The sequence below is a fragment of the Melozone crissalis genome, unplaced genomic scaffold (genome assembly GCF_028551555.1).
Source record: "Melozone crissalis strain CALT ecotype California unplaced genomic scaffold, PUWL_Pcris_2 ptg000029l_1, whole genome shotgun sequence".
NCBI lineage: Eukaryota > Metazoa > Chordata > Aves > Passeriformes > Passerellidae > Melozone > Melozone crissalis.
Window position 1 is genome coordinate 12,078,841 of NW_026535807.1, and position 21,099 is coordinate 12,099,939.

The following is a 21,099-nucleotide window of genomic DNA, read 5'->3' on the forward strand; positions in this document are numbered from 1 at the left end:
TGCATAAAAGGAAACGCTTTGAAGTTCTGGCAAAAATCAGAACTGGTAACTGGTGGTTTTATATCCTGCTTTCAGAAGCCATGGGCATACAGAACAGCAATTAGGTCAAGCTTTTCTGTTGTTCCCAAGAAATGTAAAAATATTTTTTGATAATTCTTCCTTACCAAGAGAGAAAAAGGAGGCAGCTCCCCCTGCATCACTGCTGACTTGCAGAGGGTGGCTTTACACAAGGAGTCTGTGCTCCAGGCCCACAGCAAACCTGCAGTGAGCCCCTCACTGGGCTGTGCACACACACACAGACTCTTCTGTTCTCCTCACTCTGCCTTGCTCCAGCCATGGGAAATGCTCCTCCTGCAGGAGGGAGGAGCTCCTGCAGGCTCCTCCAGGAGCTTCTGTGAGCCTCTGCCTGGGCCCTTATGTTCTAGCAGGAGCAGGGCCATGGTTCCAGGCAGGATGACAACACAGACCTTCCCAAACTCCCCCAGCACTGATGGCACTCCATTAAACAGCTTTTCCTGCACACAGGATTCCTGCCTGCCATATCCCACTCCCTCCCCAGAGCAGTTAAGACACATACAGCAAAATTCATCCATGAGTTATTTTGGTGGGTGAACAAGAGCCAGAGGGCAAGACACAAAAAAAAAAAAAAAAAAAAAAAAAAAAGAAAAAAAAAAAAGGGGCAAAATACCAAGAATCTAGCATGGCACCAGTTATCTTAGTCTTTTTGCTTTACCCCCCTTGCCTTAATTGCATCAATATTTTTAAATGAAACATTTATCACATCTTACCAATGAGAACATTACTCAATTTTTTTTGCAGCAAAATACATGGCAGCAAAAAGCATAATTTCCTAGGATCTCATGCTCATGGCATGCTAAGTCACACTGAGTCCTGTTCTAGGTGTGAAACAGAGATGTGTCAAGTTTTGAAGGACACAGAAGATCCTAATAAATACCCACAAAACAGCTGTTCCTCAGAAAGTGCTATAAGTAGATATAAGGAGCACTGAGATACTCTGGCAAAAATAAATTGTATCCTAAGGCAGTGATGCTTCAAACATGTGCTGAAGCCCATAAAAATAAGTTAAAGGCTGTGTTGACAGACAGGATGAAGGAAAAATCTGTTTCTAGGATTAGTAGTTACAAAAGGTCTTCCAGATCCTGGAGTAATCACAGGATGAAATTTCCAGATGGCTCACCAGGATCATAGTAAGACCAGGCAAGAAACACATCCCTAAAGTTAGCAGGCACAGCAAATCTTCTGAATAAATGGTATCTCAAGGATACTACTGAGAATCATCACATGAAGATGGCACCCAAAATCTTCTCCAAATGAGCATCAGCTTCTCCCAAACTGGTCCAAATCTACTCACCTTCCTGGAAACAGGAGGAGTGAAAGCTGCTTGCCCTGCATGTCAGCCAGGGCAGCAGCCCTGAGCTCTGGGCACACTGAGCATCTGTTTGGGGCCCTGCTGTAATTTGGCCCCAGTGAGGAACTGGTGCATGTTTGTGAGATGCCCCAAACCATCTCACTTCTGCCAGCTGGTTTTATAAAGCTGCTGCTTTGAGATGAGGGTGAAGACGCTTGGTAAGCTCAAAACAAAGCACAAAGTGCCATCAGGGAGCCACCCTCCCAAAGGGAGCTGGAAAGCCACAACACCTTCAGATGTGATTTTCCTCAGGTTTAAATGTGAAACTCAGGCATTAGAGAAGTGAAACCTGGCAGAAGCCATGAAAAGCAAGCTGGTAACCTCCCCAAAGCAGCTCAGCAGCACCAGAGCCTTTGGCAGGGCCAGCCCAGGCTGATGGGGACAACGGGAAAAGGCACCGAGCAGAGCAGAGAAATCAGGAATCTGAACCAAGGGTTGGCTGAGCCAGCCATGGCTTAAAGCCAAGGAAAAGTGGCAACAGCTTCTAGACAAGGAAGGTTGGGGGATGCTGTTCTGCCCCTGTAATGCAACATTTGCCTTCATTCATGGAGAAAACAATTCAGAGAGGACAGAAGGGTCTCTGGTTTGGGACACGGCTGGGGGACACTGGGCCATGGCACCTCCCAATGTCCAACAGCACTTAACCCCAGCCTTTCCCATGACACGAGGCCAAGTTTGGAAGTAAATTCACTGGAAACAATCACTAATGCTTGCTAAACACTTGTTAATTTCTAAACAAACAAACAAATCCAACCCAAAGAACTTTCAGCCTCCTGTCCCTGCCTGACCAGCACAGATGTAGTCACTTCCTAACAGCAAGAAGAGGCACAGACACATGTCCCTGCAGCAGGGCAGGTCCTAGGAAATGGGGAGCTTTTGTCTACTTCCCTCATGGTGATTCACTACAGGAGCAGTTCTTCTCAGTGAATATGGCACAGAAAATCCAGGTGAGGAGAAAGCAGGGTTTTCTCTCTCCAGGAGCAGGTCCATGCAGTGCTGCACACGTGCAGCTGGCACAGAGAGGGAGCCTGCCAATCTGCAGCCCTTCCCTTTGGAGAGAGCGATTTCCCATTCAGGTACAAAACAGATGCAGGAACCCAGCCAGGCCAGAGCTCTTGGCTGCTCACAGAACATCTTTAAGGGCTGAATGACAAGCTGTAGAGCAGATGTTCACCCCTGGCAGCAGCTCAGCCATACTGTGCTCTATGGTTTTGCTTTTCCAGCTCTGGCCAGAAAGGATGCATATTTCCCCATGCTGTGTGATGGAGAAGAGACTGACCCTGGCTGTGGTGGGATTTTCTAACAGGCATCAGCAAACTCCCCCAGAAGGGAACCAAGTGCTTTACTGGCAGTTCAGCATGCCCTGAACACCATCCCTGGCTGACTGACACTGAATCCCAGGAACAAGGCAGCCCTTACCGTCACTGGATGGGTCAGGCACCACTCACAAAAGGCTTTTGGAGGAGTGCAAAAGCAGATTTCTGGAGAAGCTGAAAGGGGACAAAAAAGCTGAGTCTGCTGCTCTGAACACTCCCAGCAGGCTGCAAGCACCACTTTTCAAATAGTTTAAAAGGAAAAAAAAGTGATTAATTTTTGCTAATACATGACAGTTTGAGCTGGAGTAAAGTCAGATTCACAGAACTTATCTGACTCAGGATACAGCATCTTTCTGAAATGTACACATTGGAAGATGAATCATACTTGTCTTATAAGGACACTTCCCAAATTTGCTCTCCTGTAACTGTTCAGGGTTCCCGTTCTGCAATAGAAGATGATGTCACTGTTTACATAAATAAAGGCAATGGTGCTCAGATCAGATCTAGGAAACCAGTCTCTTTGCTCTTAGTTATCAACCACAAGTACTTTCTTTCAAGGCTGGGGAGTGGAAGAACTGGCCAGGGCATAAATAGAATCACAGACCAAAAACAAGGTGCAAAAATGACCCAAATCACATACTTGACACAGATTGCTTTTGTTCTTAGAAAACTGGCCATGTTAAAAGTGATGTAGCTCTCATTGCTCTCACTCTGTCCACAGTAGGGAGATTAAACTTCTGCACAGGAGAGTTGCAACTGAAAAATATTGTCATTACACTGAGCACAAATAGGTTCTTCTTGAACATTGAGCATGCACGTGGCCTCCCCTCTCCCCCCAGCTTACATTTTATGAGATTTTTGACAGTCAGAGAAAAATCTCCTTCCATATGTTCAGGATGTTAAGATTTCAACCTCTTTGCAGCAGGAAAATAAAGTCATCTTCTTTGCAGTGCCGCAGCAGCGGGCACACACAGAGCACTGAAACAGGAAGGCATGAACTGATCTCTGCCATGGCTGAAACTGCAGGGATCCCGGAGCAGGTCGTGTTCCTGTCATGTCTGCAGATGCTCTGTTAAGGACTCCAGGGACATAGAGCAATTACTAGGGTTTGTTTCTGCTTTCCAGGAGCAGTTCTGTTTAGGAGAGAATAGAAAGGGATTATTTTTACCTTATAGTTTGGACTGACAGGGTGTGAACTGAATTTTTCTTCCCACAGAGAGACACCACGAACAACTCTTGCAAGGCCCTGTAACGGGGCTGTTCCTCCTCAGCAGAGCCCCAAAGCCCCAGGGCTAATGAGGGTGACAGGCAGGGCCCAATTAGCAGCACAGGCACAGGGATGGTTGCCTTTAGGCCACACACTGAGTCTAAAGGGTTTTTCCCTTTTGTTTTGGGGGCTTTGTTGGTTTGTGGGTTTTTTTGCTTTAAGGCTAGAAAGTTGACATCTGCTTCTGGTAAAATTAACAAACTATTTTATTTGTCAGTAATTTAGATTGAAACAGTACTGAGAACTGCATTGTCTGGGTCTGCAGGACTGTAGGAAGTATCAGTGAAGCATTTTCCACTGGCATGTGTATAGAGAAAGCAACACATAAGTGAAGATAATTTTTTCCATATAGATTATGTACATTGTTATACACAAGTGAGAATTAGACAAAACAAAACTAGAACAAAGATTCTTTTAAGTTGTAAAAGGATCTTTGTCTCTCAGCCATAGGGATGGCTCAAGCCAAGCTCCATGGATGAGGCAACGATGAGGCAACAGATGCATCAAAGGCATCTCACTCGTAGGACACAGTTTAGCCAAGGCAAGACAGACCAGGGCATTGCTGGCACCACTGTCATTCTTGCTACAGCACAAAGGAATTCCCAGCTCTTACCTTCTCCTGATGCAGCCAGGCTCGGGTGCACCCTCCACTGTGCCCTACACAAGTCCTGGCACCTGGGCAGCAGAGCTGCTTCCAGCAGGGGCTCTGCCCACCCTGCAGTGGCACTGTGCCCCCCTGGCAGTGTACCCAGCTGCATTCTGCAGTGTGACCTCCACCAAACCCCATCCCACCACCTTTCCTGCAGCTCTGACTGCCCAGACCAAAGACTTGGCATCCTGGACACCAGTTCAAATCCCCTGGCAGCTCTTTTATTGTTCACCTGCTCAATGCTGCAAACACAGCTCCAGGTCTACCCCCTGATGCAACAGGCAGGAGAAATCTTGTGCATTTGGGGCAAGGGAAGCCCATGGACCTGGCTCTCATGGAGGAAGGTGCCCTGCAAGGGTGACAGGAAGCCTCAGGTCACAGCAGCCCCAGGGGTCAGTGCCAGGAAGGGGAGAAGAATGGAGCAGGCTTCCCACGAGGGTCAGGCACAGGGCAGGAAGGCAGACATTGTGTGTGAGGCCCCTCTCCTGCACAGTGTGTCAAACATTAACCAGCACCTTCCCTCTCACTGCCCAGGGTCACACAGGGCAGCTCCCCCTGCCCCGGGCAGCCACTGGGGCTCTCCACCACACCCTGGCTCAGGGAGCAGGCAGCAGACACCAGCAGAGGATGGGGATGCTCTTTCAAGGCTGGAAAAGTACTTTTTCCTTTTGTGGTAAAACCCAGGAACACCCTTCCCTGACCCATTTGACCCTTCCCTTCCTGATGTGGCCCCTACCCCATGCCTCTCCCTTGCATTGTGTGGGAACATTGCCCAAAACACGCTGGTTTCCCCTCATTTCCTTCCCCTCAAGACACCTGGACCTTCCTCCTGCAGGCTCCTGCCACCCCTCATGCTGATACAGGCCAGGCCAAGGGTTTATTGTCCAGGAAACCAAAACAACCCAACATCCAGCTCAGGGCTGCTGGGGTGACATGCTCAGGGACAACACAGCCACCAGGGCCTTTATGCTCTGAGGGTGACAAATAATTTATTTCAGCAAAACCACCCTGACATATTTGAGGAAAAACAGAAGCAGCAACTACCAGCAAGGACACCCCCAAGAAGGCTGTAGGGGAAGTATTTTCCACCACAAAACATGTTTTGAAATGTATTTGGAATTGGTGATTTAAGTCTCAAGCTGTTAGTAGAAGAGCTCTGCTTAAACAAGTCAGTTTTGCATGCATTAAGCAACGCAGCACAGAAACAAAAGAAAAAATCCTCTCCAGCTTCAATGCCAGGTAAAAAGTTATTGGGAGGCAGCCAATATATTTGGGGAAGGTTTTTAAACACCCTCTTTCAAACTAAGATGCCTCAGCAGAGATCTGTGCACACAGAACACATCACAAATGGCAACTCCAACTTCACCCTTCTCACACACTGAATTTTAAAAGCTTAAAACACCTTTATCTAAATCTCTGTCCTGTTAAAAATCCACTGAGAAGCACAAAGCTTCATCCCACTCAAACAGAATGTATGGATAAGTGGAGTTCCTTGCTCTGCTACACCAGCTTGTTTCTGCTCCATGACCATGGATTCAGGAATCCATGCAAGCACAGCTTTGCTGGTCATGGAATGTGAACTGCGAAACACAAACTGATCACAGAACAGTCTGAGTTGGAGGGACCCACAAGGATCATCGAGCCCAACTCCTGAATGAGCCATACAGGGACCAAACCCACAACCTTGGTGTAACTAGAACCTGCTCTGAGCAGCTGAGCTGACCTGCCCCAGAATCATTGCACAGTTTGGACTGAAAAGGGACCTTAAAGACCATTTTATTTCAACCCCCTGCCATGGGCAGGGACACCTGCCATTAGACCAGGTTGCTCAAAGCCCCATCCAGCCAGCCTGGCCTGGAATACTTCCAGGGATGGGACATCCACAGCTTCTCTGGACAACCTGTGCTAGGGCCTCACCACTCTCACAGGAAGAATTTATCCCCAATATCCAAGCTAAGTCCATCTGTTGCCATGTATGCTGGAGGCCAGCTGAAAGCCAGCCCCACAGAGCTGAGCAGAGCACACTGAGATGCAGCAGACAGACAGACAGACGCTGCTTCTCACTGGTGGGCATGCAGAGCCTGCTCAGATGGGTACAGCCCGTGCTGGGCTTCAGCTCTGTCCCACTCTGGACACTGCAGACCCTGAGGCAGTGCCAGCACTGTAAAGCAGCAGCCACAGCACAGCAAACCACCCCAGCCTGGGACTGCAGAGAGCAGCTCGCAGCTGCAGGGAGGCAAGGCCATTGTGTGTGCCTGGCTCTGCAGCACCAGCCACAGCCATGAAAGAGCCCTCCTGACCCTGAGACCTCCCTGGACACACAGCTGAGCCTCAGCTGCTTTTGAGCAGGGGAGATGCCTGCATGCAAGACTGGGCAGCCACAGATGGTGAAAGACTGGCCTTTCTCACTCATCAGTGAGCTTCTTTTTATGGCTTCTCAGCTTTCATTATGAGGAGCAGGAAGAGTGAAGTGCTGGTGTTTGCAGGCAGTGCTAACAGGATGTGACTGTGCCCTGACTCATCATCCTCTTTTCTCCTGAAGAGGAGAGGGCTGCTCACACCTGGGCCATGGACACCTATGGCCACACTCATCAGCACAAACCCACTGCTTCCCAAACTTGCACTTCAGAGGCTCCAGGAAGCGACCTTCACATCACACAGCTAGAACTTTATATTTTCAGAGGATCCTCACAACCAAAAGGACTGAAGAACTCCAAAATGCCCTCAAAATTTAAAGAGTAACACAGCAGTTTTCTGAGGAGTGTCTGAGCTAGCAGGATTGCACTGAGGTATTAAGTCCAAGAAATTAAAGCATTAAGCCACACAGCTGCAGAATATGACTAAATACACAATTATTGTTCTCTGTTTTACAATTGAAAACTTACCATGTTTGAATAATCTCCAGTGAAATGTATTTCATGGGAACTGGAAACAATTTGCATTAAATGAACCAGATGAACACCACTGTTAGTGAGTCCACGTGCACATGAGCAGGACTGAGGTGCCTCAGCTGAGAATTATCTCTGCCAATACCGTGGCTCATCTTCCATCCTGACAAACTTACACCAAAGATTTCCCTGATACATTTCCCTGCCCATCTAAGGCAGTCATTCAGTAGCAGGGATGTCTCACAGGCTCACATTCCAAGCAGATGCAACATCCTACACATCTGACAAAGCAATTCAGTTCTCACCAAAGAAACATCCCAGAAGGGCTCATTCAGATGGAATTCTTCCAGTATTTGTTTTTCAATTACTGGAAGAAACATCACTGTGGGGTAAATGATTTTTTACCACTCAGTAGATTTCAAATGAGACACACCATATAAGACATCAGAATTTTTTTTGTATTTGTCTACTAAACATCCTCCTGAACAAGGACATGGATGTGCTAAGTTACACCCTCACTTGCTGCAAAGGCAATCATGTTAAGTAATAATAAGAGAGATGGCTAATATTTAATGTTAATATTTATAATATGTTCATATTTATTTATTTATTGGGTGGGACATAATTTTTCTAAAAAAGAATTACAGTTCAGGGAAGTCTGCAGGGGAAGGATGCACTATTGCTGCAATATATAGCACAGCCACACTAACACCTGGCCAACCCAAGGCTGGAAGTGCAATTAAAAAATGACAGAGAAATTGCTGCAGGCTACGTCTTTGCTTATGTGCCACTGCAATAATTACAAAATGGAAAAATAAAAAAAAAGAACAATAAGTGTGTCTTACAATGGCAGCTACAGTTGGATTCCAGTCAGGCTCTGCAACAGAAAAACTGCCAGTCAGCTGTGGCTGCTACACTTAGAACAGAAACACCAAATGCCTTGAATATCACACGCAGTGAGCCTGGAATATTGACATTGAACTTTTAAAAATGAGCAAACTTTATCACCCCCTTTTACCTGTAGCATTACTCAGAAATAAACTCATTCAGGGTCTAAAGAAGAGAGCTCTGCACTGGTGTTGGGAGACAGGAATTCAACACAAACTTGTAACACATCAAGTGCTACCAGCAACGTCCCATGAAGAGCAGCAGATATATTTATCACCTTTTTAGGCTTCCTTCCTCCCCCCCAACCATCTACTGCATCTGGAAGAATGTTTTAATGCCAATTCTGACTTTAACTTTTTAAATTGAAAAATAGAAGAGTTAAGTTACCTGGGTCTTACACCAGGACTTACTGCCTGCCTGGAGTGAAACCATGTGTACTTAAACTGCACCCTGGGGTGGATCCAAATCACACAGTCTCCAAACAGGGAGGAGACTTTCCTTCCTCAAACTTGCTGAAATTATGTGACTCACTGAATGTCCTTTTCTTGAGTCAGCACTGAAACAGAACTCCAGAATTCCCTTTGATTTACAGTAAAGATAAAATACTGTAGGATTGTTGGTCTTTCTTAAAGGATGATCAGTGACTGCTCCCCTGAGGATGTCTCACCACTAAACCCACTTGACTCTTGCACAAACCAAGGCTGCATTCCTACCCCGTGCTCCAGCCCTTCCCTCCCTGGGTTCAGACCTGTTGGAGCCCAGCTTTACCATGTCACACAGAGGAGGGAAGGTCATGTGGCTGCAAATCCCATTTGCACAAAGTAAACAGGTAAATAGATTCCAAGTTTGAAATCAGTTTTAATAAATTCATTAATTAGCAACTTGTCTTCTATCCCAGTAAAGCAGAGTGTAGCAGGCTCAGAAGTTGGGGATGCTGAAATTTGGAGTTAGGCTGAATGAAAGACTATGTACAATACAAATCAGCTTTCTGTTGTGATGTAAATTTATTCTCATATTTTTTACCATTTATTCATCCCAAAAGACATATTGCATATTTGGAACATTTTTAAAGAAAGAGCCACTGTATTCAAGACAAGAAGTAGTTTTGTCACATCAAAACTGATGACATACTCAATAAAATTATTTTCCAGAGCAAGAACTCCTTACAAGAAATATAAATAGAATATAAACTTCATAAATGATCTAGCATGAAAAGACTAAAATAGCAAATTCATTCCATACTGAAGGCAGTACTTTACCATAGTGTGTGTGCAGTGTTTCTAAAAAAAATAAATCCATGTCCCAACAGTGGGTACTGAAACAAATACAGGTAAACTTTTGGTTACATTTTATTCCAATAGAACAGAATGAATTGATGACTTCACTCTTTTGTCTCAGTTTACTGACTAATATGATCAGGTAATAAAACATTGCTTTTAGTTTAACCCAGGCTTTGGATTTGTTAATCAGACACGAGGAAGGGATGACACACTTTGGCAGCACATTGGCATTTTCAGTGTCTCACCTGACATAACACAGGAATTAGCTCTCCCTGCCAACATCTCCATTCCCACAGCTGAGAACTATTTACCCAACAACCTCAATTACACCCACTCTCTCTCGTGGCCACAGAACACCAGTGCCCATGTCCTGCTCCACCACATGCAAGCACCAGCCCAGAACAGCACGGACACACATCCACATCCCTCAGTGCCTTGGGGCTGGGACACAGCCAGCTCTGGGAATGATGCTCACTGAGCACACTGAGAGACTCAGCCACTGAACAACCTGGAATTGGAAATGCTTGGAGAGGGAAGTGTCAGAAATGTGCAAACAACACGATGGGGCTGAGGGAAGACAGTAAAATGTCTGATCCTGGGAAAAGGACTGGCTTTGCTTCATTCTAAGATGCAAGCAAATCATAGAACAATCTACAGGAAGCAGTCAGCAAAAGATTCAAGAATATAAAATAAATCATTCCTGTCAAAGCATTTAGAAAATAAAATTCCCCTTTTCAAAGTTTTTTAAAAAATGAGTTTATTAGTGTTATTAAACCAAGACTTCTGGAAATCATGACATTCCAATAAAAGTGATCACTACACTATCACTGTAAACTAATAATGTAGAACAGCTGTCAGTTTGTGAAAACTAAGTGAAGGAATTATTCTATGAATCTTTTCCCTATTGTGCATGAGGGATCAGCTTTTCTCTCACTACTGTTCAATAGTGTATGATCAATAGTCCAGAATAAAGCTTCAGGAACCATCCCTATAAAACCTAAAGGGAAAAAAAACCTCCTTCAGTGCTGTGCTGCCTCCAGTGGTTTTTACCAAACAATATTGCAAAATCAGATACCACAGGGTGCACCTCATACTGGGGTGATGTGAGGAGTACAGTGATTTGATTGACAAGGTTAAATCTAGAAGATAGAAGTCAGTGAATCCCCCCCAAAAAAAGTTCTGGCAGACAATCAAACAAGAAAACCAGAGCAGGATATAAAGCTTATTGTCTATTCATATGATGTTAGCAGGGTAATAACTGTAAGGACATGTTCTGTTCTGGCATCTACACATTTGCAAAATAAAAAATTGTTTAAAAAGCTGACAACAAAAACTAGAGGGATGAAGAAAAAAATTTAACAGTTCATTCATATAAAGTAAGATTGGAAGTTATGAACATGGTATGTCAAATCCCTAGATCAGGACAAGATTTGCAGCAAAAGAACATCCTCCAAGAGAGATGTACTGGAGTTCCATTTTTGGAAGGCAAAGCAAGATGAACTGAAACACAGGGTTGGGGATTGGTTTGGGGTTTTTTTGAGAGAACAGTAGTTGCTCACGTACCTTATCTAGAGGTGACTGATCCTTTTTCTGAACTTCTCAAAGCAAGAATTCTTTTTCTCTAACAAATGCTGAACTTCTTGACATTCTGCTGCTGCTGCTGAAATCAGACTGAAGTTTTATGACTGTGTTATCCAGATTAATGATGAGTTCCCCTTACCTTTGCAAATGGGAACTTGAGCTGCAATGTCCCTTCCCAGCAAAACCTGTGTTTCAATTGCTGATTGACCTTCTACTGCTGGGAGCCTTTAGTCAGACACTGGAAGCACCCAGCTTTCCATGCAGCCCCTCTCTTCCAAGCAGAAGAACTTGGCTCTGGTTGGACAAACCTCTGCTCACTTTCAACAAGTTTCTACAAAGTAAAAACCCAGGAAGGCCAGAAAATAATCCCCTATACTGCAGCCCAATTCTCCACCAGAGAAGAAAGAAGAATTCTGTGTTCACAAGCACGTGCAAAGAGGGACTGGGATGAGCAAATCAGCTGCATCTGGGGAATTCAATGCAGCTGTTTGCAGGAAGCAATCACTCTTCAAACAGACCCAGAGGTATATGCAAGAGAGAAGGAAAGAATATGGCTTCTAATTCTGTTTTATGATCAATTGCTATTGTTAATAGGAGACTCAAATAGGAGACTCAAAATTTTGAGGCAGTTGCTAATGAAACACTAATGGTGGGTGAACAGCCAGAGGGGGAAAAGGCCCCTGGTGAAACCTGGTCAGCCCCACTTGCAGAGCCAGTGCAAAGGACAGTGGCTTCCCAAAAGCCATAGTGGTGACCTGGTGTTTTAGAGCACTCAGATGCTGCTGGTGGAATGAATTCGGCAGTGGATTTATCATGGAAAAGATTCAAGCCAAAGAAATGATTCTTGCAAGTGGCAGAACCCTATGGATTAAGGCAGGAGACATTCAAAATCTTACATAAAGCACACAGAAATCTGGAACAGGTAACATACTTCAGAAGACTTGATTAGAAAAATAACTTAGGGATATACCCCAAAAATACATGCACAGGTGATTGATTACCTTTGCTTCAGCTATCAGTTATCTGATACTAATTCTCACTGTTTCATGAGAACTCTTGCAATAGATTGTGCAGGCTCACAATTCTCCATTTAGCACCAAAAAAATCCAGACATTCTGCAAAAAGGATGAGGCAAAGACTCTGGAAGAACGCATTTAATTCAGCTACAAGGAAAATCACACTATATTTTTTACATATTTGTATTTTTAAATAAAAGGCCTGATATTGTAGTCCCCACGTAGGTAAATTCTTTGAGAATTTAAAAAAGGTGCCTCACTCAAGACACCAGGACAAATCTGAAGAAATGTTCACATATTCTAAGATTTATACTAAATCTTCCAAATTGAACTAGCAACTGATAAAACAACTTTCTAACTTTGCTACTATGAGGAACCTTTTTAAAACCTCAAACTTCAGTGCAAGCTCAGAGCACTTGTTTTACAAGTGGAGCATCTCACACGTGTGAAAAGCTGCTTGGTATTGTAACTCCAAGGCTCAGCTAATCAAGCCTAACAAAAGAAAGAACCTAAATATGCACGTAAAGAGCACACACATTTATCATTAAAAAAAGCAACACAAACCCAGAAAGGTTTGTGCAAGGAGTCCTTGCAAAATAACTCCACTTGGTGTTTTAGTATCAAAGCACTGAAGAACAGCACCTTCCCAGTTACCCAACCCTTCTCCAGGGATTCTCACAACAGAAGAGTGATCTGTGCATTTGAGCTCATTCCTCATCATGTTGAACATGCAAATGCCAAGAACTCCTGGAAAAGGCACTGTATTAGGGAACCACAGGTATACTTGTAAGCACAAGCCCCCATGCAACGTGTACTATGCACCTGTGTATAGAATATAAATATGCATACATGCATGTAAGGAAATCAGAAATATTCCTCCTTTAATACAACCATGTTCAGCCTCAAACTGCAGCTCTCTGACGTGCTAAAGACTTTGGAAAACACAACCTTTGTCTTTAATACAAGGACAGACCTGCTGTGGGGCAGGGACCCCCAGCTGCCCCCAGGGAACCTGGCACCTTCTCTGCTGCCATCGGGGAGGGACCCCCGGCTCTGCCAGGCTCCACCTCCTCAGGCTACCAGCAAAGGAAACAGTAGCTGAAACAGGGACAGACGGGGAGTTTGAGATGCTGAAGAGGTGGGGAGGCAGCATCAGGCCCCCTTCCCCCTGCAGGGCTTTCCTCTATTGCCCAGGACCTGCTCCTCCCAGCTCACCACCCCTGCCACGGGCACATCCACCCTGCAGCTCCAACACCTCTTCCTCTTTCTCCATGGCAATATGCTCCCAAGCCTTCCAGGACTCTCTCCTACTCCACTTCCTTCTGAAAATCACAGACAGAGGGATCAGCTAGACCAAAACTTAAACCAGCACAAATGTGAAATAAAAGGTAAAAAAAAAAAAAGTCTTTCACTCTTACTGGACATGCTGCAGACATTGTGCCTAGTAACTGTGGCAATATCTAGTGCAAAAGAAACTTAGCATGAATCTCTTGTTTTCAAATGACATTCAACTCAAACATGCATAGGGAGAGTAAAGTTATTTTATTAAATCATGCACATCACGTGTGTTAGTGCAAATAGTTTAATCTGTACTCCAGAAATTCTATTGTATTTTTATATCTTTACAAAATAGATTTAAAACAATTAATTACTTAAAAAAATGTAATTCTGAAGTTAAGCATTTCAGAACAATATTTGCAATAACCTATATACAAGAGGTACTAAGTACCACTGGCATACGAGTGTTCTGTGGTTGGGTGGCTTCCTGCAACTGAAAAGGATGAAAAGGATGAAACGAATGAACTAAATGACAATAGTTATTTTCTACAAGTCACTTGTGGACTATTTTCTCCAACTAATAATCCTCCCATTAGCAAATCCCATGTAACTTAAGATAGAACCTTTAATTAAAGGACAATGACCCTTAAAACCTCACAAAGTAAATTATATACTAAATTTCTATTTAAATATTTAAACTATCTGTCGATTGCCATAACATTCTTTAAAGCCAATTGAATTGCTGAGATTACCTCCCTATTTTGAAGTTTCCTTTAGCAGAGCCATATCACTTTACCATTCTTTAACATATTATTTAAGTCTTTATTAAACTTTTTTGACAGAACTGTTGAGCTGAACAAGACAACTACTGTCGACATTTAATTCAGCACTAACTACAGTGATTCCCACCAAAAGTCAGCAAATAGCAATAGTTATAGTACTTAGATAAGGAAAATAAACTTTGTAATGGGGACCACTGCATCATACTTACAGCCATGTGATAAGGAGCCACAAAATTTTACTACCAAATTAAAATCATCTTCACCTGACAAGGCTTCATCAGGTATATGATTCCAATTTTGTAGTATTTTATGTATCTAGATTTTCTCAGCTATCACAGACGTACTGTAGCAGTTCTCTTAATAAAGTTACGTCCACAAAAGCTTATTCTAAAGAGCTTCTCCAGCTCAAGTCAGAAGGTATCAAATGACTGAAAAAATAAACTGATACATGTGATATGTGAGAAGGTATTCATACTTTTAAAGAACGTATCTCTTTAAATATATGAAATTCAATAAATTACATTCAAACTAAAGTTAACATAAGTTGAATCAATGCACTATGTCCATCAAATGACCAAGTACTTGCTCCCAGAAACACCTTGGTTCACTCAAGAACACACACATGCTGACACTCGCACACGCGCACACTAAATACTTGAGGCTGGTCTTCACCATCTGCATCTCTATCTCTTTAAGGCTGGACATGAATTGTGTTTATTCCCAAAACCCATTAATAAAGCAATCCTTATGAAAGAAAAATATGCTTCCTTCGAAAGGCGTAGTAAGAGAAGTTTTCTTATGTCTTGTTCCCAACAGCTCAGTGACTAACAGCAAGTAAAATGATACACTAGTTTAAAAAAAAAATAGATCATACTGAAAGGCACTGAGCATACTGCATCTGTTTCCCAAGTATCTGCAAGGTTACTTGGCTTGGATGTCCAAATCAGTATTTTCCTTTTAAGTCTAGCAATTGGATTCTAAAGTCAGTGTCCACAACCCTAGCCATTATAAATAATTTGGTACCAAGAAGCCTGCTTTAGGCCACCATTATAGTACTCAGAATCCCAACATACTAATTTAAAACTTGCATGAAGTTGTAAGCAAAAATATTGCTCACAGAATGATGAATCACAATTTTATTCCCTCTTTATAGACAGATACATTTTATACAGTTTAAAGCAAATGACCCTACTGCTGTTCTCACGCAGAGCTGTGCTGCATTAAGAGGTAAAAAGGAAGAGAATTAATCTGTTTTCCCTCAGTATATGAATGTTGCCAGCTTCTAAAGGGAGGACGGTGTATGGATTCAACAACAGTTCTCATGGAGAAGCTCTGGTTAGGCCTGGGTACAGCACCACGGCTGTTACAGCAACCAAAGCTGCCATCACAGGCATCCAAGGCCATTGTCTCTGTGTGGAGAGAAAAAAGAAATCAATATCATATTTGCTCTAATTCATACTAATCAGTTTACCTGGTGGTTCCTGCAAGTCCTGAGTACCTGTTGGCAGGCATCACTAGTGTCACCCAGGAGCCCTGCTGCAGGCTAGTCCTGACCTGGAGCACCACAGCAAACCACGTTCCTCTAGCACAGCAACTCCACAGCTCTTGGGGACTGAGGATGGGCTGGAGGACTCTTGGCAGCTCCGTGTTCCCAGCTTTGTTACTGCACACACCTCAGAGAAATCTGCCACTGAACGTGCCAAGGCTTGAGATGTTTAAAGCATGGCTCGAGGCTACACAGAGGTTTATGCACATCTTTAACTTTTGACTGTTTAAATCCAGATCTGTGACTTAGTTTGTAGCAGATCCTAACAACACCATTTTTAACAGACTGTCACAACATTGCATGACAACAATGGCATTTTAAGAGGAGGACACACTGAGAGACAAGAGAAAATGCAAGCTGAGAGTTCAGAATACAAACCAACCACCTATTTCTTGTCTTTTTTTCCCATCTTTCCATCAGCAATAGTGAGAAAAATTAAAGTGTTTAGAGCCAGAGAGGAATTTCTCAGTCCATAGATAGGAACCAAAGCTTGTTGAATTTTATTATTAGAGGCAAACTCTTCATTTTTCATAGTTAATTAGGCAATTAAGTTTTCTGACAAGCCCTAGCATTGCAGCATTGTGCAAAAGGCAGCCCATTTGCTAAAAACAAACTGAGACCAAGTTAGAAGAGGCACATTCAAGCACCAGTTAGAACAAAATTCATTGTTAGAATTCAGGAAATCACAGAGATGTTAAATCATTAGTGGATTGCTCAGCTCGTCAGTGTCAACAGAATGGCATATTAAATGAAGGGTTTGCTTCAGGTAGAGAAACACCTGTGAGCATTTCACCATGCACTATTTGATACAGAAATGGCACAAACAGGTGAGGGACAAACATACATTGACTGAACAGTAGTGCTTGTACCTTTCGCTACCACAATGGGCCGTAACACCAATACAGGAAAGCCAGGATTAGGCCGATGAATACGGCTGGGACGGGTTGTAATATGGAAGGCTAAAGAAGGGAAGGGATATTAAAAATCACTTTGTGCTATAAATCAAATCAGGTAAAGATGATTTAGAGAGGGGAAAATAAGTCAGTAAGTTTTGTTTTAAGTGAAATGTATTAAAGACATCTAACACATTATAGCATTGTCTAATCTGGTATACAAAGTTAGTACACCATTCTACTCAAATTAACAAGTATGTTTAAAAATAAAGGGAAGTAAGCAGAAAATGTTCCAAGAAACCTCTTGTCACAACTTAGAATTTAGCACTTGAAAACAATATGAATGTTAAACTGATTTGCCTGTATCTTATTTATAGTTGGTTTTAGTTTTTCTAAGTAAAAGGAAATCCTATTTGGATTTCTTGGGAGATGGACTCACACCAAATATTGGATTTTTCAGCTATTTTTTCATTCCGTGCTAGTTAGCCTTTTCCATTTTCCATCACCAGCCTCTGGAAAAACCATCTTTTTTCCTCCACTAGTGAATCAGTTACAGCTATGTCCACAGGCAAACCCAGTAGTTTGGACACTTCCGTGGGATTGTAACGTGACTGTACAATCCACATCCAGTTACTACAAAGCAGAGAAGCACATTTCTATCAGAGATACCACAAAGCTCAGCATCTCTGCCAGGTCAGCAGCCTAGTGACCAAATGCAATTCTGAAAACTGATCAAATGCTGCAGCTGGGCCAAACCAGCAGCTGGCCAGACTGCAGGGTTCATCCAGCTTATGGCTCCTCAGAACCATCCACACTTTTTCTCAGCTGTGTTCTACTCATGGAAACTACTGCACATTCTGGATGGAACAGCCTCTATCTGTGATACGAAAAGTTAAAAGTAAAAATGGACCTAAATGCTTTTAATCTGTCCTTGGAAGACATCTGCTTTCTCTGTATCCTACCCTATATATTTGTGCACACACAAAGACACACAGAGGTTAAGGTCAAACCATGCCAAATATTTTTAAAACTGTTTGTGCTGAAGCTACCTTGATTTTGTTCAGTCAAATAAATAAATGATAAATTCATGCTTAACTTTTCTAAAACATGGTGATTAGTAAGTAAAATCTCATCCTGTTTTGAATTTGTAGGAATCACTAATTCAGAGAACCTCCAATATGGTTCAAAATACAGGAACATTAGAAGGTATTCTAGTCTTGTTCAATTTTTTTTTTCAATCAAGGCAAATACTTAACAGAAAAATTATGTGTAACTGTTGAAGACTTTCATGCAAGATTATTTTTGTGTCACAGGTGCCACGAATCACAGTGCCACCTTCCCATAGAAAGCCTGTTGGCAGAAATAATCACAGCAGTGTTCAAAAAGTGCCAGAGGTTTAAATCAACCAGAGCAGCTGATGTTCTCAAACCATTGAGATCATTAAATCTGTTGTGTAAAGCGCATCAGGAAGTAACCAGTGGCTACAAGCATGCAGACACAAGTGTGCACCACACTGCTAAGCATTTCAAAAACACAACACTGCCATAAAAAAGTAAAACTTAAAACTTTAAATGATATCCCAAATGGAGTACAGAAGCCTTGTCTTTTGTAACATTTGATGATTCACCAAACAACTTTATAGATATCTTTTTCTAAGTCATACACATTCTTGGCAAATGAAACCAATGATAAATATCCATCACAGTCAATGAGAGCACCTCCACATTATTAGATTTTCCCCTCACAAGCTTATCAATACATAACAAATCTCCCTATTGTCAAGGAGCATTTAACTGCATGCTTCAATAAAATTGTGCATCTTTTTTTAAAATATGAAGATATGCAAACTCAGACACAGATGGGCTGCAAAAAGGAACAAATCCCACAGTGGGAAGTCACTTTCTGTCCTCAGAAATGAAGTAGCAGATAATGATTCCAGCATAAAGGGGCAATGGTACTTGAAAAATTTGACCTTGGAACTCAGCCCAGTATCCATGATGTTTGAAACAATCCCCAAGATGGATATGTTTTACATTACTGACTGTGAGTAATGTTTGGTGAGCAGTGAGTTTGCCCTTATATGGAGGATGCTCTTCATCACACTCTGACCTCCAGGTTTCAACTGTCACAATTAACTCCTCTTCTGCAAGCAGCTTTTGGCAACTGCTGTGGTTTCTGCTTTCACTTAAATACTCACCTCTAATTCTCCCTAAAATTTCCTTTCAGTTTTTCCACTTTCATCAGGTGCTCCAATTTCCTTCACAGTATTTCAACCCTTTACGTTTTCCCCCTTTCCACTGATCATTTTGATTCTGAGATTAATCTTTTTAACAGGGCAGAAAATCTCACATTCACAATTATTTATTCAGTGTGATCTCTTCTATTAAAATGGGGTGGGGTTTTAGTGTGGTTGTTTTTGACTTCTGCTTTAAGTAAGTCAAGTAACTCTGAGCACTGCAGAAAAATCCTAAGCAAGAATCAGGTTCCAAAAGAATGCTGAAATCATATTCCTAAAAATATGTCTGAAAAAAGTGAGAAAGGCTTTGAATTCTTTAGATCTTTGACAGCTCCATGATGTTCAAGGTTTGTATTCAAGAATTAATTATGGCAAGGATATTCATACAAACTTTAGGCATCCAGCTGTTTTAGAGGATAGGACCTGTAAAACTTTGCTTGTAGTCAGAGAAACAGTTTGCTAAATTCTGTTACAGAGCATTAATATCCTCCTGTTTTGTACTGTGCCTTACAGAGCTGTTCACCCTGCACTGGCCACAGAGGCAGTACAGGAAGACAAAACCAGCCCCCCTAGGGTAGCGAGGGACCTAAAATAAGGCTGTGACCACCTTATAATGTGTCTGCCACACCCTTAACGTTTGGAAGATTTCAGAATCTCAGTAAAATAAAAAGTTGTCTCTAGTTGGCAACTCAGTTCTAATGATACAACCTTTCAATTAATTGAAAACCAGAAAGCACTGTTTTCCTTAGTGAATAGAAAGGACAGTTCAGCTGTACTGCCTAAAGCATGAGCCCACCAGAAATAACCATGGTTAAGAAGCATAAGCAAGAGTAAGATGGGAACATCCATTGTAATCAATATCAATAAAATGAGAGCAGCTTGAAAAGCTTTACTCAATTCATTTGCATACAGGTTTGTCAGCTATTGCCCCTGTATCATTCTTTGAAATCAGATAATTTTACTTAGTTCTGATTCACTAGTATTTAAGCCACATATTTTCAAGAGAGCAGGTATCTAAGGACATACTTTAAACTGTCAAGCAACTGTAAATTTAACTTTCATGTGTAATTTTAACAGTGTAATGATCTGCAAATCTGCACAGGTAGGACTAAAATGGAATTTTGCATAATATGGTACCCATTTTTTTCTCTAAAAGTCCATCCTTTTCTATATGACTCTTCCATATTCCTTCAATCAACAGAATTGCCAGTGTCATAACCTGACTTCCCCACATATTTGGTACAGACTTACATTGTTTCCTTTTTCTTGTAGCAGCTTCAGGTTTTCTTTACATTGTTTGAGCTCCTCCGTGAGTGACTGGTTTTGTTGTTCAGCCACCTCATACTTGGCCTTCAGCTCTGAGAGCACAGTCTGTGTTCTTTCATACTAAAGACAAAGAGAGAACAATGTGTGGACCCCTGGACACCCAGCACATGCTGACATCTGCTTAGCACACAGCTCCCTTTGCTGTCATCTGCCCAGACTAACTTGCCTTGCATCACTGCACTCTCTTTTCATAAAAGCAGGGTAGAATTTAGATTTCCTTTTTTTTCTAAATTAAATTTTTTTGCCCAGCTTGGCAGAGCTAGGACTACCAGACCCAAGGAAATACAAAGTAAATGCAAAGCTTTAATTAATCTCTCATACCAGTTATTCATTATCATATTGGGAAGGACTGTAAAAACTACAAAGATGAAACAAGAAACAGGGGAGCAAGGAGTCCTTCACATTTGAATAGTGGTCTTACATCTACGCTGCAGCTTACACCCCTCTAATAGGTGCAAAATTCAACACTCTGTATGAAGTAAATCAAATCCTCTTCCACACAGCAAATTCAAACATAAGAGCAAGGCAGGCATAAAAAAAATTACGCCGCAATCCTCAGTGTGGGTCAAGCACAAACAGTACTGGGTAAAGGGGACATGTTCCTACAGAATGGGTAGTTTTTCCTTTTTTCAAACCCACATTCCATTTTTCCTATTCAAGCAGTCCTCCTGACTGGGTTTAGTAAGGAAAGAACCAATGACCTTCAGTACTGGCATTCACCACA

General features: G+C 42.4%; 1 protein-coding gene across 22 annotated transcripts in view; it reads right to left on the minus strand.

Moving 5' to 3' along the window:
- Nucleotides 1–739: 739 nt before the first annotated feature.
- The window catches only part of SLMAP (sarcolemma associated protein), an 86,691-nt gene continuing 66,331 nt past the window's right edge, over nt 740–21,099 (minus strand). For 12 of the 22 annotated variants that reach the window (XM_054281247.1, XM_054281250.1, XM_054281245.1 and 9 more), the window contains 3 exons: nt 20,301–20,435; nt 16,790–16,879; nt 740–3,878 (listed from right to left, as the gene is read on the minus strand). In XM_054281247.1, the coding sequence (XP_054137222.1) occupies nt 16,796–16,879; nt 20,301–20,435 (219 nt within the window). In that variant the 3' untranslated portion in view covers nt 740–3,878; nt 16,790–16,795. Of the gene's footprint in view, nt 3,879–13,288; nt 15,784–16,789; nt 16,880–20,300; nt 20,436–21,099 lie in introns of those variants that run through there. The other 10 variants (XM_054281241.1, XM_054281249.1, XM_054281238.1 and 7 more) reach the window with 2 other exon arrangements.